The 20,248-nt window shown below is 51.9% G+C and overlaps 1 protein-coding gene across 1 annotated transcript; it reads right to left on the bottom strand.

Moving 5' to 3' along the window:
- Positions 1 to 13,001: 13,001 nt before the first annotated feature.
- On the bottom strand, positions 13,002 to 19,820 carry Pck1 (phosphoenolpyruvate carboxykinase 1). Its single transcript, XM_052181590.1, has 10 exons — positions 19,737 to 19,820; positions 19,311 to 19,575; positions 18,793 to 18,974; positions 17,962 to 18,165; positions 17,519 to 17,706; positions 16,599 to 16,761; positions 15,108 to 15,332; positions 14,871 to 15,002; positions 14,141 to 14,236; positions 13,002 to 14,028 (listed from the first exon to the last, which is right to left on the bottom strand). The coding sequence occupies exons 2-10, from the start codon at positions 19,532 to 19,534 to the stop codon at positions 13,574 to 13,576; spliced, it is 1,869 nt and encodes a 622-aa protein (XP_052037550.1). The 5' UTR covers positions 19,535 to 19,575; positions 19,737 to 19,820; the 3' UTR covers positions 13,002 to 13,573.
- Between the last annotated feature and the right edge of the window lie 428 nt (positions 19,821 to 20,248).

The following is a 20,248-nucleotide window of genomic DNA, read 5'->3' as shown; positions in this document are numbered from 1 at the left end:
GATGTGGGGCGCTTTCAGGGGGCCTGATGGGATGTTCTAGGCATGAATCTGAGAGGGAGCTGCTCTCTGTTGCTTGCCCTTACCCCTCACCCTACTCAGTCCTTTGCGGTTGGTATTTGTGTCTTACAGAGATGGATTGTGCTGTCAGGAGTATGTTCCCAGGGGATCTGCCTTGGTCTGGGGTCTGCAATCAGCTCCTCCTCTCTGAGGGTCCCTGAGTTTCTAAGCAGAAACAGAAGTTCTGGGTGTCCAGAGTACCTCACTCTGGGAAGGGAGGGAGGGAGGGAGCCAAGGGCTTCTGAGGCCACCGCGCCACCTTCCTGCAGTGATCCATCTTGCCTCGGCAGGGCTGGGGAATTGCTTGGAGGCGAAGCCGCATCTTGAATATTCATCTGATTTATGGTCGCTGCCGACAGCTTTATGAGTCCACCCACCTCTCCCTCCAGCCGGCCATCAATCTTCCCCTAGACGGGGCCTCTGCCAGCAGCTCATGAATTAAAGAGGCCCCTCAGGCCCTCAGCCCCGCCGCCCTCCCGCCGCAGCCCTCAGCCCGCCGCCCTCCCCGCCCTCCCCGCAACGAGTCGTGTCTGAAGAGGACCTGACCAGAAGTCACAACACTGTGGTGTCTTGCTGCAGTGGCGGCTCTGGCGACCTTGGATGACTCTCTGGTTGTTTGTTTCAAGTGAGAACAAGTCACAAGCCCTGAGGCCCACCTTGCTCAAACTCTGAGACTCAGTTTCCCTCTCTGGGGGGTAGGGGGGTCATGCATAACACAGTTCCCTCTGCTTATCTAGGTAGGGTCTGAGGCGGGGCACAGGGCTGTGTGCCAGCATACAGGTTGCTGCAGCTAGCCTCGCTGCTAGCATTAGTGGGGGGCTTGGAGGGACAGTTATAATGTGAAACAAACCTCAGGAGTCTGTGGGAAGGGGATCTGTGAAAGTCTGGCTCTTGGGAGCTTCCGTGGGTTGGGGGTTTGTGGGGATTGCCCAGGACATACATGTAGCCTTGGCTTTAGTTCTGGGCTTGAGAACCCACTCCAGAACATTTCTGGAGTCTACCCCTTGGACACGGACCCCAAAAGAAATGGGGTCCCAGAGCCCCTTCACCTACCATTCAGCTGGAATAGGATAGACTAACCTGTGCCTAATCACCAATACTGGTCAGGCCTGAAAGAGAAGGGGCTGCGGCTGGGTGGGAGTGACAGGTCCCCCTAGTGGTCAGCAGGGCACTGGGTTTCTGTAGCCTTCTAGGCAGTTGCTTGTCTTAAGTGTCCTCAGTGCTGGGTTCCCACATATGTCTCAGGGCCCTGGACCCTGAGCTGGGATCAGAGAGGGGAATAGGGAGACCCCCCTCAAGTCACTCAACATGGCCCACTTCTCTGTTTGGCCCTCAAAAGGTCCTGAGCATTGATCCCAGGTTTTGCCTGTGAGAAAAGTTCAGAAGACAAACTTAGGAGAGCCTCCAAACCCTGCATGCCAGCAGCCCGTCCACATGGCCCAACCTCACCACTGTGGGCCCGGTTTCCTCCAGTGCAAAATAAGATCCACAAGCCACTGATCTGGGCGGTCTCTGAGGAAGCGCCTTGAGCTGGCTGAGCATGCAGACCCTACCCCCCACCACGGAGTTGGTTATGAGAGCAGGAAACCTTGAATAGAGGGGAAGGAAGGATGGTGAAATCCAGTGAGCATTCCTGAAAAGGGGTAGAAGAAGCAGGCCAAATGTCACAGGGGACAAAGTCTCGGCATCTGGAATCAGCAGGAGGTTCCAGACCTGGACTTTCCCCCCTGCTGACCACGCTGGCGCTAGCTGTGTTTATCCCATGGACGGGAAGGCCAGTTCTGTGCAGACAGTGCTAGGGCTGGGCATGAAGCAGCGGGGATGGTGACTCTCCATATCACCCGTGAGTCCCTCTTAGGAGCAGAAGTACAGAGAGGTAGAGCGGGTCATGAAGCCCAGAGCCCTCCCTTCCTGCACTACAGATGTGGATGACAGTCCAAACTTTCCTCCCCGATGGCTCTAAGAACTACTTTGCAGCCTCATTGAAAGGGGACTGAAAAAACACCCAGGCAACTGTGTTGAAAGGAGAAAGTGGTTGGAAAATCTACAGGGAACAGAGACCTCTCAGAAACCAAAGCTAGCCATTGGCTGTAGAATGTCCCTAGATAGTTAAATGGAGGTATCCATGGGCACTCATCCCATACCCATCGATCATGCATCTATCCATCCAGCCATCCCACCAGGCAGCCAAATATCTACCCACCTGTCCACCTACCCATCCTTCTGTCTGTCCATCCACTTTTGCATCCATCTATTTGTCCATCCATGCATCCATTCATCAGCCTATCTGCCTATTAGTTACTCTATCCTTCCATTAGTCTCTCCATCCATCCACTCATCCATCCATCCATCCACTTATCCATCCATCCATCCATTCATCCATCCATCCACTCATCCATCTATCCATCCACTCATCCATCCATCCATCCATTCTTCCACTCTTGCACCTGTCCATCTGTCTATCCATTCATCCATTCATCCACTCTTGCACCTGTGTATCTGTCTACCCATTCATCCATCTACCAGTCTACCCACCCATTAGTCTCTCCATCCAACCATCCATCCATCCATCCATCTACCCATTCATCTGTCTCTCCACCTGACTGCCCATTCATTTGTTGCCTAGTCATCCATCTTCCCATCCATTCATCCATTCTCCTATGAATCCCAATTGCACATGTGTGGGAAGGGTGTCTGGCAGGTGCTTGGCCATGTAGACAGCTAGACAGATGGATGGGTGAGCCAGGAAGTGAGAAGATGGCTGGCTTAGTGAGGAGATAGATTGTAGGTAGATGGATGTTGCCATGGCCGGTTAGATGGATGAACAGAGAGACTGCTGGCTGGCTGGGCCCATGCTCTCCATGCTAAATTGTCTTGTTCCCCCAGGTTGGTGGATCACGGGAGCTTTAGCCCCTGCTGGATGCTGCCAGCATTAGGCAGACCGCAGGGGTTCAGGCCACAGCTCTCACGATGGATGTGATTATTACTGACTCCCGGAGTTCACCAACTCCCAGGGTGACTGGATGACATTTTATGTTCCCTCTAGCACTACCTGGCCTTTCCCTGACCGTGGCACCCAGCTGTTTTCTAGCTTGCTCCCCTTGGAGGGACACTGGAGCCCCTGCAGTCAGGGGCCTGGTTTCCAGGATGAGGGGACACCTAAAGACTCAGTCCCCCTCCTGCAGATGCCTGGCCTCGGCCTCTCCACAGCTCCACCAATCTCCTTAATTACCCTTCAGTTAGGGTCTAATTTATCACTCTGTAGCAAAGCAAGTGCTGGAGAAAGCGTTTCCTTGGCAACCAAGTTTTTAAACACAAGATTCTCTGTGTTTTCAAAGCCAGTTCTCATCTAATTTCCTCCCTGGAAATTAACTTGGAACTTGTCGGGTGCTGGAAAGTTCTGCCTAACAGCAGGCCGGCACTTATGTGTGAAGCCATTATAGGCCCACTCTGTCCCTGGCAGGGGCCAGTGCTGGGCAGTGTCTGATTCTCTCCATCTCTTTGTTCCAAAACGGCCATTACAAATTGACCACCGGGACTTGGCTTGACCACTAAGCCACTAGTCATGCTGATAGCAGCTGGCTTCTGACTTATGACTGCCCAGGTTCCCTGGAGGTTAGAGCTGGGGACATGAGCCTTGAGGTAATCCGAGGAAAGGCAAGCGTCTGGGCCTGAATGCACAAGCACTACGGGCCTCATGTGCCCTGCTTGAGAAGAGCGGTCAAGGAAGAGGGCTACTTTGGTCACCCCACCACCTAGCTCCCTAGCAGAATACAGCCGAGGTCAGCTACATGGGTGGCTTCTCATCAACTTCTCCAACGTAAGGTTGGGCACACTGCATTTCTCCTGTCCTTAAGGCCTCAATCCATCCAATGTGCCACCATCGGTGTAGCCTCTCCCCTGAGCTTCTCCTTCATGTATTCTCCTTTGTGCCACAACCCCTGATGCTGCATTCCATGCATCAACATCTTAGAATTCTCCATCCTCCCATGGGCTACTCGGGAGTGCTCCTCACGGCTCCCAGCTCTTCCTGGGCTCCCTGTGTGCCTGTTTGTTTTAGTGGTGACAGATATACTGATGGCACATGAGGGAGTTATGATGGTTCAGTTGCTGTCTTCGTGATACGGTGGAAGGCGGGCTGAGGATAGGCACAGAGGTTATAACTAGTCCATGGAGGGAGATTGACTGAGTGGAGGCTGAAGACAAGAGGGTGAAGGCATGGATGATGTAGAGCATCTAGAAGCATAGATAGTTGGAGAATGTCAACGTAGGTAACTGAATAGAAGGGAAAGGAGCTAGTCAACAGGCAGGCAGGAGAGAGGGAAAGAGGAAGAAAGGGGGAAAGAAAACTGGCTTTCTGAATAGGCAGGTTGATTGATGGGTAGGTGGGTGCATGAGATGGTGGATATATGGGCAGGCAGGTGATGAATCTGTAGGCTATGTGAATGGGTAGATGGTAGAATGAGCAGATAGATGAATGGGTAGGTGGTTAGGCTGATGAATGAATAGATGAGTTGATGGATAGGTGAGAGGAGTAGATGGATGAATATATGGGCATATTGATTAGTAGATAGGTGGATGGATAGGTAGGTGTGAAGGAAGATTGATGGATGGATGGATGGATGGATGGGTGGGTGGGTGGGTGGATGGATGGATGGATGGATGGATGGGTGGGTGGATGGATGGACGGATGGGTGGGTGGATGGATGAGTGGCTGGGTGAGTGGATGGAAGATAGATTAGTAGATTAGTAAAGTAAATTAGTAGATATGTGGATAGATGGGTGAGTGGATGGATGGGTAGATGAGTAGATGTATGTATGTATGTTTGAATGGATAGATGGATAGATAGTTGGATGATTGAGTAGGTGGATGGGTGGATGGATGGGTGGATAGGTGGGTGGATGGATGGAAGGGTGGAAGAACAGATGGATGGTAAGTTAGTGGTTATATGGATAGATGGGTGAGTGAAGGAATGGATGGGTGGATAAATGGGTGCATGGATTCACAAGGCATATCCCAGAGACACACATTTTCAGCTGCACAGGCTAAATTGCATATTCTGGAGTGGAACTCAGAGGTGACCAGACAGTTTGGAGTGCAACATAAATGAGAACCTGTGAGTCTTATCTACACACACACACACACACACACACACACACACACACACACATGGACAAATAGCCACTCTTCAAACATCGGGACTTGCAGAAGTTTGTCAATGACCCCTAGAGAAGGAGAGATCGTCCGATGGGACCCATTCATTGGGAAACCCAATCCCCAAAACTCATTTAAGCACTTGGGCTGACTCTAAGTGCCAGGCAGTCAGAGGACATTCACAGACTATTCATTGGAAGGTGATAGATTGATCCTGGCCACCTGCCATGACATAGAAGCATGTCTGACTGGGAAAAGCACAGGCACCACTTCCCAGTGCCCAGTGCCGCCCTCCCAGACCCCCATCAGCACTGGGAGATGCCTGTCTCTCATCATCTCCATGGCTGTGCAATGACTATCTCCAATACACAAGCAGGTCCAGGAGACATGCCTCTTCTGCTGGGACCATGCTCAGGAAACTGCAAGGTCTACTCACATCTGACTGTACTGGCTGGTTTTGTGTGTCAACTTGACACAGGCTAGAGTTATCACAGAGAAAGGAGCTTCAGGTGAGGAAATGCCTCCATGAGATCCAGCTGTGGGGCATTCTCTCAATTAGTGATCAAGGAGGAGGGTCCCTTGTGGGTGGTGCCATCCCTGGGCTGGTGGTCTTAGGTTCTATAAGAGAGCAGGCTGAGCAAGCCAGGGGAAGCAAGCCAGTAAGTAACATCCCTCCATGGCCTCTGCATCAGCTCCTGCTTCTTGATCTGACTTCCTTTGGTGATGAACAGCAATGTGGAAGTGTAAGCTGAACAAATCCTTTCCTCCCCACTTGCTTCTTGGCCATGATGTCTTGTACATGAATAGAAACCCTGACTAAGACACTGGCCCAGTCGGTATTGAAGGCACTGGGATGGCTTGGATTTTGACCCAGCTCCTGGGAGACCATTAGTCCTCAAAGCCAAGAAAGCCAGAAGAAGGAGTCCCCATCCCGTGGAGCTCTTGGGAGACTGAGTGACACTGCATGTCTGTTCTCAGAGAGTTAGAAATACATTGGGCCTTGATCCTTTCCAAGAAGGGAGATCCTCACTGAGAGGCCAGAGGAGGGTATAGTTCCCTTCTCGACTCTCTCCCTCAACACTAGCTGCTGTTTCCAAGTTTTCCTCAGGCTCAGAATATTGTGGGGATGCTGGCCAAGGCTGGCCAAGGAGTCTGTGTGCCTGGATGAGGGCTTGTCCACAGGTCCTGAGACAGGGCAGCCTGCCTCATTTTGCAGGACTGGGACAGGATGTTTAGGGCCACAGATTCCCTGAGAGCTGCACCCTAAAGATGAGCCAAACTTTCCCACAGGACTCTGAGCTTCATAAAACTCTCTCTCCCCTCTTCCTACCCTGCTCCCTCCCCAGGAGTGAGGAGGCATCGAGAAGACAAACTCACTCCTGCTTTATCTATAAAGTGCTTAGCTAAGTGCTTGGCATACAATAAGTGCTCAGTAAATAACCATTATTAAGGGAGGGTGTGACGGAGAAATGGGACAGATCGGAATTTAATTCAGCCCCGTAGATTTATTGTGCTTCTGCCCGAGGGGGAAAAAAAGACAATGACTATCTTGTCTTCCCATCTCTCTCTGCGGCTGACTTTGCAGCAGAGTCCTCTCATCCCCTGCAGCCTGTTGGGGGAAAAAACAGTAAGAAGAAGGAGAAGCCAATCTGGCATGCTTGGCTGCGCCCCTGTCTCTCCTGCCCACAGCTCCCTGTGACTTGATGTTTAATTTCCTGGGGTCAGAAAGAAACATGTTGATGATCCCAGTTAATTCAAAATGTAAATTCCATCTCCTATCAGCTAATGGCGCTCAGCCCCACTTTACATCATAGGGGAGCCGTGTGAGTGAGTCTCAGAGCCCCAGGCTCCCTCCTCTCCACCCCTCCCCAACACTTGACAGACAGCCCTGGCTCTGCCCACCGTGTGGCTAGATCTGAGTTCACCCTTGGGAGTAGAGTGTTCTATTAATAATGGGGCATGGGGCAGGGGTACATGCCAGACACAGGGGATGGGTTTAACCCAAGAAACTCCAACTGGACCGAACCGGTCTGGGCCAAACTGGTCAGTCCTGGGCATCTCAGACTCCCAGGTCACTCACCAGGACCCAGAGCCTCAGCCTGGACAGGGAACTTGTCAATAAGCAAAACTGAGTGCACGGGCCTACCTTTGCACAACCCTGGAAAGCTAACCCCGTACCCTGTGGGATGGTATCTGGCATGGTGGCCAAGGTCTTTGGGAGACAAGGTCCCAGTGTTGTCCTCTCAATGGCCTCTGGAACACCAGACAAGTTTCTTTCTACCTCCCTGATGGATCCTCCCAAGGTAACCCAGTGTCCCATTGTCAGGCCTAAACCATTCTGCAAGCCCCCTGAAACGGCTGCCTGGATGCTTCTGCCCATCTTCGGCAGCCTGGATCGGAAGCAGGCTGCGGCCTGGGACAAGAGGTGAAAGGCTCCTGACTCTGAGCTCCCCTTGTGCGCCAGCCCTTTCCAACGGCAGCATGGTGGGTAATCCTGTGACTTCCTTCTGCTGACAGGGCTGGTGAGGGTCCTAGGCTCTGGACTAGGGTCTCTTCCTCCTCCACTAAGAAGGACCATCTAGGGTCATGGTCCTGTCTGTGAACAGAACCTGAGACCTGGTGGTCTCAGCTCTGCCACCTGCTGGCCAAAGGACTTTTTGCTGGACCTGACTTCTTTGGCCTTAGTTTCTTTTCTTTCTTTCTCCCCACACCCTTTTTTTCTTTTCATTCATTCATTCATTCATTCATCCACTCATTTATTATGTATTTATTTATTTATGTATTTATTCGTTTATTGATTTATTTTGGTTTTCCGAGACACTGTTTCTCTGTGTAGCACTGGCTGTCCCGGAGCCCATACCCTTTAGCCCAGGCTGGTCTCCAACTCACAGAGATACACACCTGACTCTGCCTCCCCAGTGCTGGGACTGAAGGTGTGAACTGCCAAGACCAGCTGGTGTTAGTTTCTTATCCAGTCATTAATGAGCTGAATTCCTAGGAGGCTCACAGGCCGGGAATTAAATGGCCTTGAACCTGGGAACCTGGGGTAAGCTCTTGGCTATCCCATGGCTTTGAAATCCGCCATTCCTTCTAGAAAGAACCCCTGTGAGGCACAGATACCTCTTAGCAGGTACGAATGCCAGCCTCTAGCTCCGTCTTTGGGAGGCAGCTGGTCTCTGATGTGCGTTAAATGAGTGCTTGTTTATGTTGTAGGTGGTTTTTTTTTTCATTTTTTAAAACAAACTTTATGAAGCTATAATTTAGATACCATAAAAGCCACCCATTAAAATGCATGATTTAATGGCTTTTAATATATTCACAAAGCTGTACAAACGTCCCTAACAATCTGCCTTGGAATCTTTCCCAAAGGAACTTTGTACCCTCTGAACACTCCCTGGCCTCCTGCTCCCTGGACGCCTGGTCACTGCCAACCCACATCTCTGTGTCCCGGACTGGCCCGCTCCGGTTCTCACAGAGACAGAGTCACTCAGCGCATGTGTCTTGTGTCTTTGCTCACTGGCTTTTCTGCGCACAGTAAAGAGCGTGCTTGTTGGACTGAGGCTGTGGCTAGCACTCGCTGAGCCCGGCCTGACTCCTCAGTGCCACGTCCGCTGGTGAGGTGGACCGTGCCTGTGATCCCAGTGCTGAAGGGTAGAGGCAGGAGGATCAAGAGCTCGAGATCAACCTCTGCTACACAGAAAGTTTAGAGGCCAGGCTGGACTACACGGACCACGTCTAAGAAAGAAGGAGGAGAAAATGGAGGAGGAGGAGGAAGAGGAGGAGGAGGAGGAAGAGGAGAAGGAGAAAGAGAGAGAAGGAATATTTGATCTTGCAAGGGTCTGGTGGGGAGTTGTGACATTACGCCCTTTCTCTTTTTGTCCATTTTGGTTTGGTTTGCTTGACTGATTTTTATCACTGGGAATTGAACACAGGGCCTGGTGTAGACTGGGTGGGCACCATACTGTTGAACTGCTTCCTAGACCTTGCTTTACTCTTTGCTTTTGAGACAAGATCTCCACTAAGTTGTCTAGGCACTACTTGAACTCACTCCGAGCCCAGGCTGGCCTAGAACTTGTGATCTTCTCGTCTCGGCCTCCCAAGCAGTGAGATGCCACCATCAGAGTACCACCATCGCAGCCTCCGCTGGCACGTTCCCATGTACGAGAACTGACCTTTGGCACCCAAGGATGGTAGGCCATGATGGAGATAGTTGGGCATTGGCGATAGGGCCTGCCTGAGGGTCTTTAGAGCCCTGGCCAGAGCTGCTCTGATTTGGGGTCTGCTCTGCCCCCCATCTCTCCCACACCCACTGTCTCCTCTCACGGATTCCTTCACCCACTCCCACTGCTCCCCAGGCTTGCACCTTAGGAAGAAGGCCCTGACAGAAGTGCAGGCCGGTGGCCGGACCCCACGTCCACAGCTCCAAGGGCCAGCTGCGGGCTGCCCGCCTCTCTCCACCCTTTCAGCTGGAAGTAGAGCCTACAAGTTTAATTATGCAATTAAAGTCATTTTCCTGAGCTGAACAAATATTTACAGCGTATTTTGCTGTAAATTGCTTCGCCTGGAGAGCAGGTCTGCCGCTCAGGCTGGCAAACACTGGTGCATTTGCATATCCCATTACCAAGGGGCTCACAGCTTAGCTGGGCCACAGGACCTGGGGTGCGTGGGAAGGACACTCAGGGAGAAGTGTCAGCCGTGTGAGCGTGCCTTGGCCCCACTCCTGAGGTGGATGTGAACTCAATGACATCTGCTGCTCCTCCGTGGCAGCCCCCAAGTCCCCACTCTGCGCATTTCAGAGACCTCTAAGCTTTTGCGCCCATGCTGAGGAGACCCAGATGGCTGAGAGAACGTGACTCAAGGACACAGTTCTGCGATAATTAACCCCGCACTAATCGCGCCCAGCTGCCCTCTGTCATGGATACAGGACTCCTGAAGTGGGCTCAGCCTGTGTTCTGAGCCTCTCCCGGGGACCCTCCCACTCTGCTGAGCTTCCTCTAAGAGCTAGCCAGGAAAACTTCAGGCAAAAGTTCTGGGCAAGAGAGAAGGCCAGGGTTCCATCTTACCCCAGCCAACAGGCGCTCTGCCTCAAGCCGCCATTTGTCCCCGTGGAAGTAACTTTACATCTGTCGACGGGGTCAGACTCTGTTCCATCAGGGGTGGGGATAGGGGTCTCCAGGCTGGATATAAATACCGGCTTGCATCTGGGGGGCTTCTGGGGAATGGCAGGCTGTGGGGTGAGGGTGACAGGAACTATACACAAATCATCTATCAGCAGAACCGGTAGCCCTGAGACACGAGGCCGGCGGCCAGGCCCCTCAGCTGTGAGGAAAGCCTGGGGCAGGCACTGCCTAGGTAGATCACCTCTTCTTCCCTTCTAACATGACCCAGTAGCCTAGCCTGGAAGAAATACGTTTTCTTTCATTACTTCTTAGGGCGGTGGGGCTTGTCCTGATGGCTCCTAGGCCTCAGCCATGGTCATCAGCAACTAGGCCTTCAGGGCATGAATACTCTTCTTAGAAAAGATGTGAATTATTTTTCTTGGGAAATAATTTTTACTTTTTACCCCTTTCCTTCCTTCCTTCCTTCCTTCTTCCCTTCTTCCCTCCCTCCTTCTCTTTCTCTCTTTCCCTTTTCTTTTTGTGGTACTGTGGGTTGACACCCCCACCCCTACCCTGGCTTCCTGCATGCTAGGACTACTCAAGAGCTACAAACAACAGCTCAAGCTCAAGGTGCACCCCAGAAAGCAGATTTGGGGGACTCAAGCTCAGACCCTTCTGTACCTGGCTTGGGGAAGGTGGAGGTAAACTGATCTAATGCTGAAGGGAAGGGGAAGAACCTCAGGGTGACGTTTATTGGTAGCTGCATAAATCTCCACAGGTATTGAAATAAATACAATTTTTAAATTTTTTTTAAATTTTTTGTTTTTGTTTTTGTTTTTTTTTAAGACAAGGTTTCTCTGTGTAGCCCTGGCTATCCTGGAACTCACTCTGTAGACCAGGCTGGCCTTGAACTCAGAAATCCACCTGCCTCTGCTGGGATTAAAGGCGTGCACCACCCCTGCCCGACAAATAGAATTTTATGAGAAAAAAAAAGGAAGGAAGGAAAAGAAAGGAAGAAGGAAAGAAAGGAAGGAAGGAAGGAAGGAAGGAAGGAAGGAAGAAAGAAAGAAAGAAAGAAAGAAAGAAAGAAAGAAAGAAAGAAAGAAAGAAAGAAAGAAAGAAAGAGTGTTCATGGTTCTGACTGTGTTCCTTCTCTCTTCCCTCACCCTTCCCTGACATCTATGAGGAAGGAGGGTGGAGATGGAGGCCACATTAGACACCAAGTGCCACCTAGAGCCACAGATGCTCATCAGAGTCAGGGACGGGAAGGACAGCGCCACTCAGCCACACCGAGGGTCTAGAGCAAAGCAAAGGAAATTACCGTCCTCTTAGACTCACTTTCTGTGCCACACTCCTTCAGACATCTTCAAGAGAATGCAAAGCTACCCATTTTACAGCCAAGAAAACTGAGGCTCAGAGTTCCATGCATTCAATCACCTAAGGGCACACTGAGAAAACAGGTAGTCTCGATTTGTTGACTTGCGAGTCTTTCGCACACCCCAAGGCCTGCACTGAGCTGGGCCACCATGCCATTCATCTCCATGCCTTACTGAGATAGTACTGCCTGGGATACAACGATGAGGTACAGGAGGGCCCTGCTGTCACGTGTCTGAGCCTGTCAGCTAGGAGAGAGGACAACTAGGAGAGAGGACGGTGGAACTGGAGATCAGCTCTTCCCCACAGGTGAGCCCCGACAGGCTGCACAGAACAAGGCCCCTCCTCATGGGGTCCAGTAATCCTGGCAGGGACACGGAGCAAGGGAGTCAGGCAGGCGCGAGCGGCTCGGTGCCTCTGAGAGGCCCAGGGGAACTCCGTGGCTCTGGATCCGATCCTGCTTCACTTAAAGGGGAAGAGAAGGCTCCTGAGTCCCAACCCAGGTGGATGCTCCTGGAGCCCTGGGGCATTGTGGGTCTGAGGAGGTGACTCTCAAGGGAGTGGCCGGAGATGTCTAATGACCATGGGAATGGGCCAGCAGCTGGGGTGTGCTGGAGAAGGGTGACGGATCCGATCCAGCTCTCCCAAAGAACAACACACTCGAGGGAGCGAGCACTCCAGAGCCGACGCACCCTATAATACACTATATAAAGTTTATGGTTTGTTTAGACTCTTCTGGAACAACCAATAAACGCAGGGTGCAGAAAAGATCAAGAAAGGGCGGCGGCTGACCTTGGGCCAACCCCTGCAATCTCCCTTCCCAGGAAGCCTATGGCGCAGCTACTGGGTTGGGTACGCACGAAGAATACAATTGCCGTTCTTCTGTCTTTTCCACACTCTCTAGGCCCACGGAAACTGAGGGAAGTGTTGCTCTTGAACGGGCGTAAAGCAAGGGCCTGTGCCTGACCACACTGCACTTTCTGAGAAGGCTAAGCCCCAGGCTCCCCTTAAACTCTCTGGCTCCAGCTATGCAAACGCGGAGACCTGTCCTGTAAAGTTGCTAAAGAGCGCCAACTAGTGGCAACAATGACTTACAGCATGGGAAGCCGATGCTTCGCTCTCTCCCCTCCTTCCGGTCCCTCACTCCGGGCAAGTCCCCTCCTTCCAAGGGGGTGCGGTGCTGTGAATGCCCCAGACTCTCTCGGAGGAGGAGCAGGACTGTTTAATCAGTGTGCTCTCCTTTCAAATAAAAACCAAAACGAGGCGATGAAACCTACTTTTTCTATAAAAGTTTATTTTGTATTTTTTATTTCCAAGAAGTGGTCAGGATACCTATTTCAATTATGTAATGAAAGGTAAGGAAGGGCAGTGTATAAAAATAATTTAAACATACATACTAGCAACAAAGCAACATGACTCTAGTTACAACTACAAACTTGCCCAAGATTTTCCCCCAAAGGTTTTAAATACACTGTAGACAATGGGACAGACAGGTGGGTATACACACACACACACACACATGATCACACACAGACACGCTCACATGCTCACATACATATGTACAGCTCAAGTATGTTTTCTGTGCATTTTTAGCTAACTGCTACAGCTAAGGTGAAGAACTGGATTCCTGAGTGACCTTGAAATGGAACCAAAACCCCCATCGGTGTCCAATGCAAACTTCAGAGAACATGTGGTGATTTCCCCGCCCAATCTTATTTGCCCCTAGCCTGTTCTCTGTGCTACTCAACTGACTACTAAAAGGTGCTTTTCTGATCCACTCAGCATTGTGCCCGCTATCTCAAAGCTGGAGTAGGCTGGCTTCCTCCTAGCTTCCCAGCGCACGCTGTGAGTGAGAAGGGGTGACTCTCAGACCCCCCCCCCATCGGGATTACATCTGACTGATTCTCTGTTTCAGGGCTTGGAGCTCCTTCTCAATCTCGTAAGGGAGGTCGACGTTGACCTGGTCCCCCAGATATCTGTCGATCTCCTCCACCTCCTCCTCCCAGAACTCCTTGGAGATTCTGAATAACTCCTCCATGTTGACGTCCCCCAGGCCTTTCAAGTTCAGGGCGTTTTCCTTAGGGACGTAGCCGATGGGTGTGAGCTTGGCGCTGTCTTCCCCTTCAATGCGTCTGAACATCCACTCCAGCACGCGGGAGTTCTCGCCAAAGCCTGGCCAGAGGAACTTGCCGTCTTTGTCCTTTCGGAACCAGTTGACGTGGAAGATCTTGGGTAACTTGGCGCCTGGGCGGTGGCCCATGCTCAGCCAGTGGGCCAGGTATTTGCCGAAGTTGTAGCCAAAGAAGGGCCGCATGGCAAAGGGGTCGTGCATGATGACCTTGCCTGTCACAGAGAGGCCACCGTTCACCTCTGGCCCAGTCAAGCCAGGTTCTCCCTCCCTCTCCCTCCAGGACAGACCCCAAGAAGAAGGCTTGGCTTGCAGACTGTGACTCACCCTTGTGTTCTGCAGCAGCTGTGGCCTCTGATCGCATGGCTGCTCCTACAAACACCCCGTGCTGCCAGCTGAGAGCTTCGTACACAAGGGGGACACCTTGAGCGGGGACACAAAGATCATTAAAGACATTAAAGACAGCTGAACTCTCTCTAACACTACCACATCGCTGTTCAACCAAGCTGTATCTTCTCCCTTCCTTCCTTCCTTCCTTCCTTCCTTCCTTCCTTCCTTCCTTCCTTCCTTCCTTCCTTCCTTCCTTTCTTTCTTTCTTTCTTTCTTTCTTTCTTTCTTTCTTTCTTTCTTTCTGTCTTTTGTTTTGATGAGAAAGTTTCACTGTAGCCCAAGAGAACCTGGACCTTACTCTGTAGCCCAGGCCAACCCTGAACTCGCAGCAATCCCCCTGCCTCATCGACCCAAGTGCTAGGATTACAGGTGTGAGCCGAGTTTTCTGTTGTTAACCTTTCACCTACAGAGACAATAAACAGGAAACCGCTAAGGGCAGTCACGACAGAGAGGCCACTCAATGAAGCAGAACGCTAGCCTGAGCTACCTCAGATCACAGGCCCAGAGAGGCCATTGGTGATCAGAAGGATGGCCCTACATTTAAACCTGCCCGGTGAGTCTGGACAGAGATGGGGGAAGATCTCTGGAACCAGCTTGGAAAAATATTTCCTGGATTTCTTTGTATCACCACACCCCAGGTTCCCAGCCTGAATAGAGGATGCCTCACCCGCCGGTCTGCGGCCCCCAAAGATGATGCCCTCGATGGGCACTCCTTCTGGAGACTCCCAGGCAGGGTCAATAATGGGGCACTGGCTGGCAGGGGTGCAGAATCTTGAGTTGGGATGGGCACATGGTTCCTCTGCAAGAGAGAGAGAGAGAGACAGAGAGAGAGAGAGAGAGCCCTTAGCATGGCCCAGAGAGGTGGCGCCCAGAAGCCAGCGCACACGATCTCTCCGGGCCTCACCGTCCTGCGGCCTCCACTCCTTGTTCTTCCAGGAGGTGATGGTGACCCCCGGGGCCAGCGGCTCTTCGATGCCTTCCCAGTAAACGCCCCCATCACTGGTCTCAGCCACGTTGGTGAAGATGGTGTTCTTCTGGACCGTCTTAATGGCATTTGGATTTGTCTTCACTGAGGTGCCAGGAGCAACTCCGAAAAACCCGTTTTCTGGGTTGATAGCCCTTAAGTTACCTGGAACATTGCAAGCCAGAGAGGGAGGCGTGAGTGCTAGCCAAGCATCCCAGAGTTCTTTATGCTCTCCCAGGCTAGCTCACGTCCTACAGTGCGCATCTTTCTCTTCCCCGTCCCAAAACTACACAGCCATCCATCCGTTTCGATCTACACACCACGGCTAACTCAGACACTGCAGCTTTCCACTTCTTCATAGTTCCCACAACACATTATCTTATTTTAAAAACATTTGTGTTTGTGTCTCTGTGTGTGTCTCTGTGTGTCTCTGTGTGTGTCTGTGTGTGCGCCTGTCTGTGAGTCTATGTGTGTGTCTGTCTGTGCGTCTGTGTATGTGTGTCTGTCTGTGAGTCTATGTGTGTGTCTGTCTGTGTGTCTGTGTCTCTGTGTGTCTCTCTGTGTGTCTGTGTGTGCATGTGTGTGTGTGTCTGTGTCTCTGTGTGTGTGTCTCTGTGTGTGCCTGTATGTGTGTGTGTGTCTCTGTGTGTCTGTGTCTCTGTGTGTGCATGTGTGTGTCTGTGTGTGTGTCTGTATCTGTGTGTGTGTCTCTGTGTGTGTGTGTATGTGTGTGTCTCTGTGTCTGTCTGTATGTGTGTGCCTGTGTGTGGGTCTGTGTGTGTCTCTGTGTGTGTGTGTGTCTGTGTGTGTGTGTCTGTGTGTCTGTGTGTGTCTGTGTGTCTGTGTGTATGTGTCTGTGTGTCTGTGTGTATGTGTATGTGTGTGTATGTGTGTGCATGTGTGTGTCTGTGTGTGTCTGTGTGTGTGTCTGTGTCTGTGTGTGTGTGTCTCTGTGTGTGTCTGTATGTGTGTGCCTGTGTGTGGGTCTGTGTGTGTGTGTCTGTGTGTGTGTGTCTGTGTGTGTGTGTGTGTGTGTCTGTGGGGGAGGGTGTGAGTGTCCCAGGACACACATATGGAGGTCAGATGATAACTTGCAGGAAATCAGTTCTCTCTTTCCACCATTTAGGTTTCCGAGAATCAAACTCAGGTCTTCAAGCTTGGCAGCAGGTGCCTTTAGCCATAGACTCGTCTCAGAGGCCCCAGCAGTGCCACGCAGACGACGGATCTGTGTGAGCACGCATCCTGGCCTGGCCTCTCTATCCAGAAGGCCCTCACAGAAGGCCTGCAGGACGATAGTGCAGAGGCCTCGCTGACTCTGGAGTCACAGCACTCTATGCCTGGTGCTGGCAGTTTAGAGCCTGTGGTGGTTGTGTTTGAAGCCAGCCACTCACCAGGGGCCACAACTGTCATCAGCCAGACCGAAAGACTCACCTTGAGCATCAAACTTCATCCAGGCAATGTCGTCGCCCACACATTCAACTTTCCACCCGGGGAGAGTGGGGTTCATCATGGCCAAATTGGTCTTCCCACAGGCGCTAGGGAAGGCTGCCGCCAGGTATTTCTTCTTGCCTTCAGGGTTCGTTATACCCAGGATCTGCGGGGACAGGTCACAGCTTTAGTATCCCTCATCCCTGACATGCATGTCTAAAACTCACAGTAAAACCCAGGGGCCTGGAGAGACGGCTCAGCGGTTAAAAGCACTGACTGCTCTTCCGAAGGTCCTGAGTTCAAATCCCAGCAACTGCGTGGTGGCTCACAGCCATCCATAATGAGACCTGACGCCCTCTTCTGGAGTGACTGGAGACAGCTACAGTGTACTTACATACAATAATAAATAAATCTTAAAAAAAACAAAAACAAAAACAAAAAAAACCACTACTCTGTATCCCTCATATGGTAAAAGAGAGAGAGAGAGGGACAAAGGGTGTGTATCTTCCTCTTCCAAGCTAATGGAGGGTGGGAGGGGGCAGAAAATTAAAAGGAGGACGATGAGGAATAAAGGGAGGGTCGGTGGGGGGAGATTGAGATCTCTGCTATTGTCTAAGAAACGAAGATCTGTATTCCTGCCTGTAGCAAAAGTCTGGGAAAGTGCCTAGAGTCTCCCCAAAGGCAGATCCCCGTGATCCGCCCCTCACGCATCAAGCTAAACTATCAGGGTACGAAAGAATAAAATCCCCAAGGTCCCTGCTGCTCCCGCGTGTCTGAGCCCCTTTCAAAGAAACAACGCTGGGTACTTAGAGTCAACTTGGCACCGCTCCACTCTGCCCTTAGGTCCCCCGGGGTTGGGGAATCTTGACCCGGCTCACGTATGCCACCCGGGAACTTCTGCCCAGGATTCCCTGACCACGTACCAGCATGTGCTCTGCCAGCCACCCTTCCTCCTTCGCCAGCCGGCTGGCGATCCGCAGCGCAAAGCATTTCTTCCCGAGTAGCGAGTTCCCACCATAGCCGCTTCCAAAGGAGATGATCTCTCTGCGGTCCGGGAGGTGGGCAATCAGGGTCAGCTCGGGGTTGCAGGCCCAGTTGTTGACCAAAGGCTCTGAAAGCAAGCAAGCCACAGTGAGCTTGTGAGGCCCAAGTCTCCAGGCTGGCCTCGAACCGGCTATGGAGCTGAGAAGGACCTGGAACTTCTGATCCTCTGACTCTGCATGCTGGAGTGATAGACCTGTCCCAGCACGTCCAGTTTATTTGGTGTCTGGGATCAAACTCAGGGCCTCATGCACACCAGGCGAGCACCAGGCTAACGAACCCTTCCCCAACCTCTCCACCTTCGATCTGGAAAGAATATACTTACTTTTTAAGGGGAGAGGGCACCCCACAGAGTGGAGGCACTTGATAAACTCCCCATTGCCCAGGGCCTCCAGCACAGACATCCCCATCCGGGTCATGATCCGCATGCTGGCCACCACATAGGGCGAGTCTGTCAGCTCAATACCAATCTTGGCCAGCGGCGAGCCCAGTGGCCCCATGCTGAATGGAATGACGTACATGGTGCGGCCTGTGGAGGTGGGTGGGGGAGGCAGGTGAGAGGCCACGGAGACCCCCTGAGCTTCCCCAGCACCTCTTCCTAACGATACCCACGGCCACGTCTCCCACACCATGCCCACGTCTCCCACACCGTGCCCCACTGGCCACTAGCCTCTGGTTCAGGACGCCACCAGAAACTACAAACTCCCGACATTAAACTTTTTATAACCATCCTGTTTGACTAAATTAAGTTGCTTTACATCCACAAGAATGAGAAGCATTTTGTGTATGTATCTTCTATTTTATCTGTTTTATATTAAGGATTGGATCCAGGGCCTTGGAGATTCCAGGCAAACACTCTACCCCGGGAGCAAAAGAAGCAGCACCTCTTGAGTCTTTCTTTTGGGACCAAGTGTATATTGCTCTGGCTAGCCTTAAACTTTGAATGCTCCTGCCTCAGCTTCCACGTCTGGGAGGACAGGCCTGGAGCCACCAGGACTTGCAGAGGACATTTTAACATTCCTGTGTGTCCTCATCCATGAAACATGACCAGACAGTGCACTCTACATATGGGCCACCCTTCTCAGCTCAGGCCACCGTTGGGAGCATGAGCTATGTACACGTCACACTGCCAGGCCTGGGGTCTGGTCTCACCCACCTTTCATGCACCCCGGGAACCTGGCGTTGAATGCTTTCTCAAAGTCCTCTTCTGACATCCAGCGGCCCAGCTGGCTGAGACCGGTTTTGGGGATGGGCACTGTGTCTCTCTGCTCTCGGGTGATGATGACTGTCTTGCTTTCGATCCTGGCCACATCCCTGGGGTCGGTGAGAGCCAGCCAACTGAAAACATCACAGGGACTTCTTCAGCAAGGTACTTCATCCTTGGGGATGTACCTTTCTTACCCGCCTCTGGCTCTTCCCAGCCTTGCGGGACACAAGGACAACAGGGACTTGACCGGGTGGACATTAGCTAGATTGTGAGCTGGCCCTGGGGAAAGGGACTGCCTTGCATGGTTATCTGGAATCTAGTGGCCGGCACCTCACAGGGTGTCTGGATTCTGACTGATCTCTTAAGTGTCTCTGGTGTTTGCCACAGCAAGGTCTTCACTCCCCAAACCCCAAGAAAGTGGATCTGGGAAGCCTGTGGGCCAGAGAGTTTGGGCTGAGGGGACTCACCAGTTGTCATATTTCTTCAGCTTGCGGATGACACCCTCCTCCTGCATGTGGGCCAGCAGCCGCCCATACTCCTCCTCGGAGCCATCGCAGATGTGGATATACTCCGGCTGGCACAGCTGAGCATTGTCTTCCACGAACTTCCTCACTGCCTGGGGCAGGCTGTCGAGGCTGCCCTGGATGACCTTACCAGAGAGGTCCAGACCATTATGCAGCTGAGGAGGCATATTTGCAACAGTGTGGAGACAGGCAGGGACTCTGGTGCCACCTGAAACAGCAAAAGAGGCTCATAAACACCAGAATCCATGGGCCCCTCCCACTCCTTCTACGGGCTTTGCACAGCTTACACGTGGCTAGGGAGCCTTGGTTATCAGGGTAAAGAACATGAGCTTGTATTTTTGGAGAGGTGAAGGAAATGACCCTGCCTACCTTTCTTCCTTCTGGAAGGTCTGGATCAGAGATCGCAGAGCGCCTTGCCGGATTTCCCCTGTTGACCGAGGGTGTGTTCCCAGAGGGAAAGCCAACCGTGCTTGGTGGCCAGCCCTCCTCACTTTAAATACTATAGAGAAGGGAGGACAGGCAGCCCTGCCCCTCAGCTGGAGCCGGAGGCTCGCCTCTGACGTAAGGGGCAGGCCTTTGGATCATAGCCATGGTCAGCACAGTTTGAAACTGACTTAACACAATAAACTCCAGGGAGATAATGATTGAACTTGCAGTTGTTAATGAATATTGGGAGGCCTCAGGCCCCTCTATCAGCCATAGTGAGTCCTTACACAACATTTGATTGACTAAACTTTGACCCTGCCTGTTGCTGATGCAAAACTACAGGCTCTTGCCTTCATTGTCAGGTGGAGGGTCAAGGACACGGCTAGCCGGGACGAATCTTGGACTTCATATGTTGCTGGCTGCACATTTTGTGTGCCAGTGGCTGCTGGTTGTCA

Source organism: Apodemus sylvaticus, chromosome 5, assembly GCF_947179515.1.
Source record: "Apodemus sylvaticus chromosome 5, mApoSyl1.1, whole genome shotgun sequence".
Classification (NCBI taxonomy): Eukaryota; Metazoa; Chordata; class Mammalia; order Rodentia; family Muridae; genus Apodemus; species Apodemus sylvaticus.
The sequence above is the reverse complement of the archived record's forward strand: the minus strand, read 5'-3'. Positions and strand labels throughout refer to the sequence as shown.

Coding starts and splice junctions, on each gene's coding strand:
- Pck1 (XM_052181590.1), bottom strand. CDS start 19,534: ATGCCTCCTCAGCTGCATAATGGTCTGGACCTCTCTGGTAAGGTCATC. Junction 14,237..14,870: donor TGGGGGCCGCAGACCGGCGG/GTGAGGCATCCT, acceptor TCCCCGCTCAAG/GTGTCCCCCTTGTGTACGAA. Junction 14,029..14,140: donor AGCTGCTGCAGAACACAAGG/GTGAGTCACAGT, acceptor TCTCTGTGACAG/GCAAGGTCATCATGCACGAC.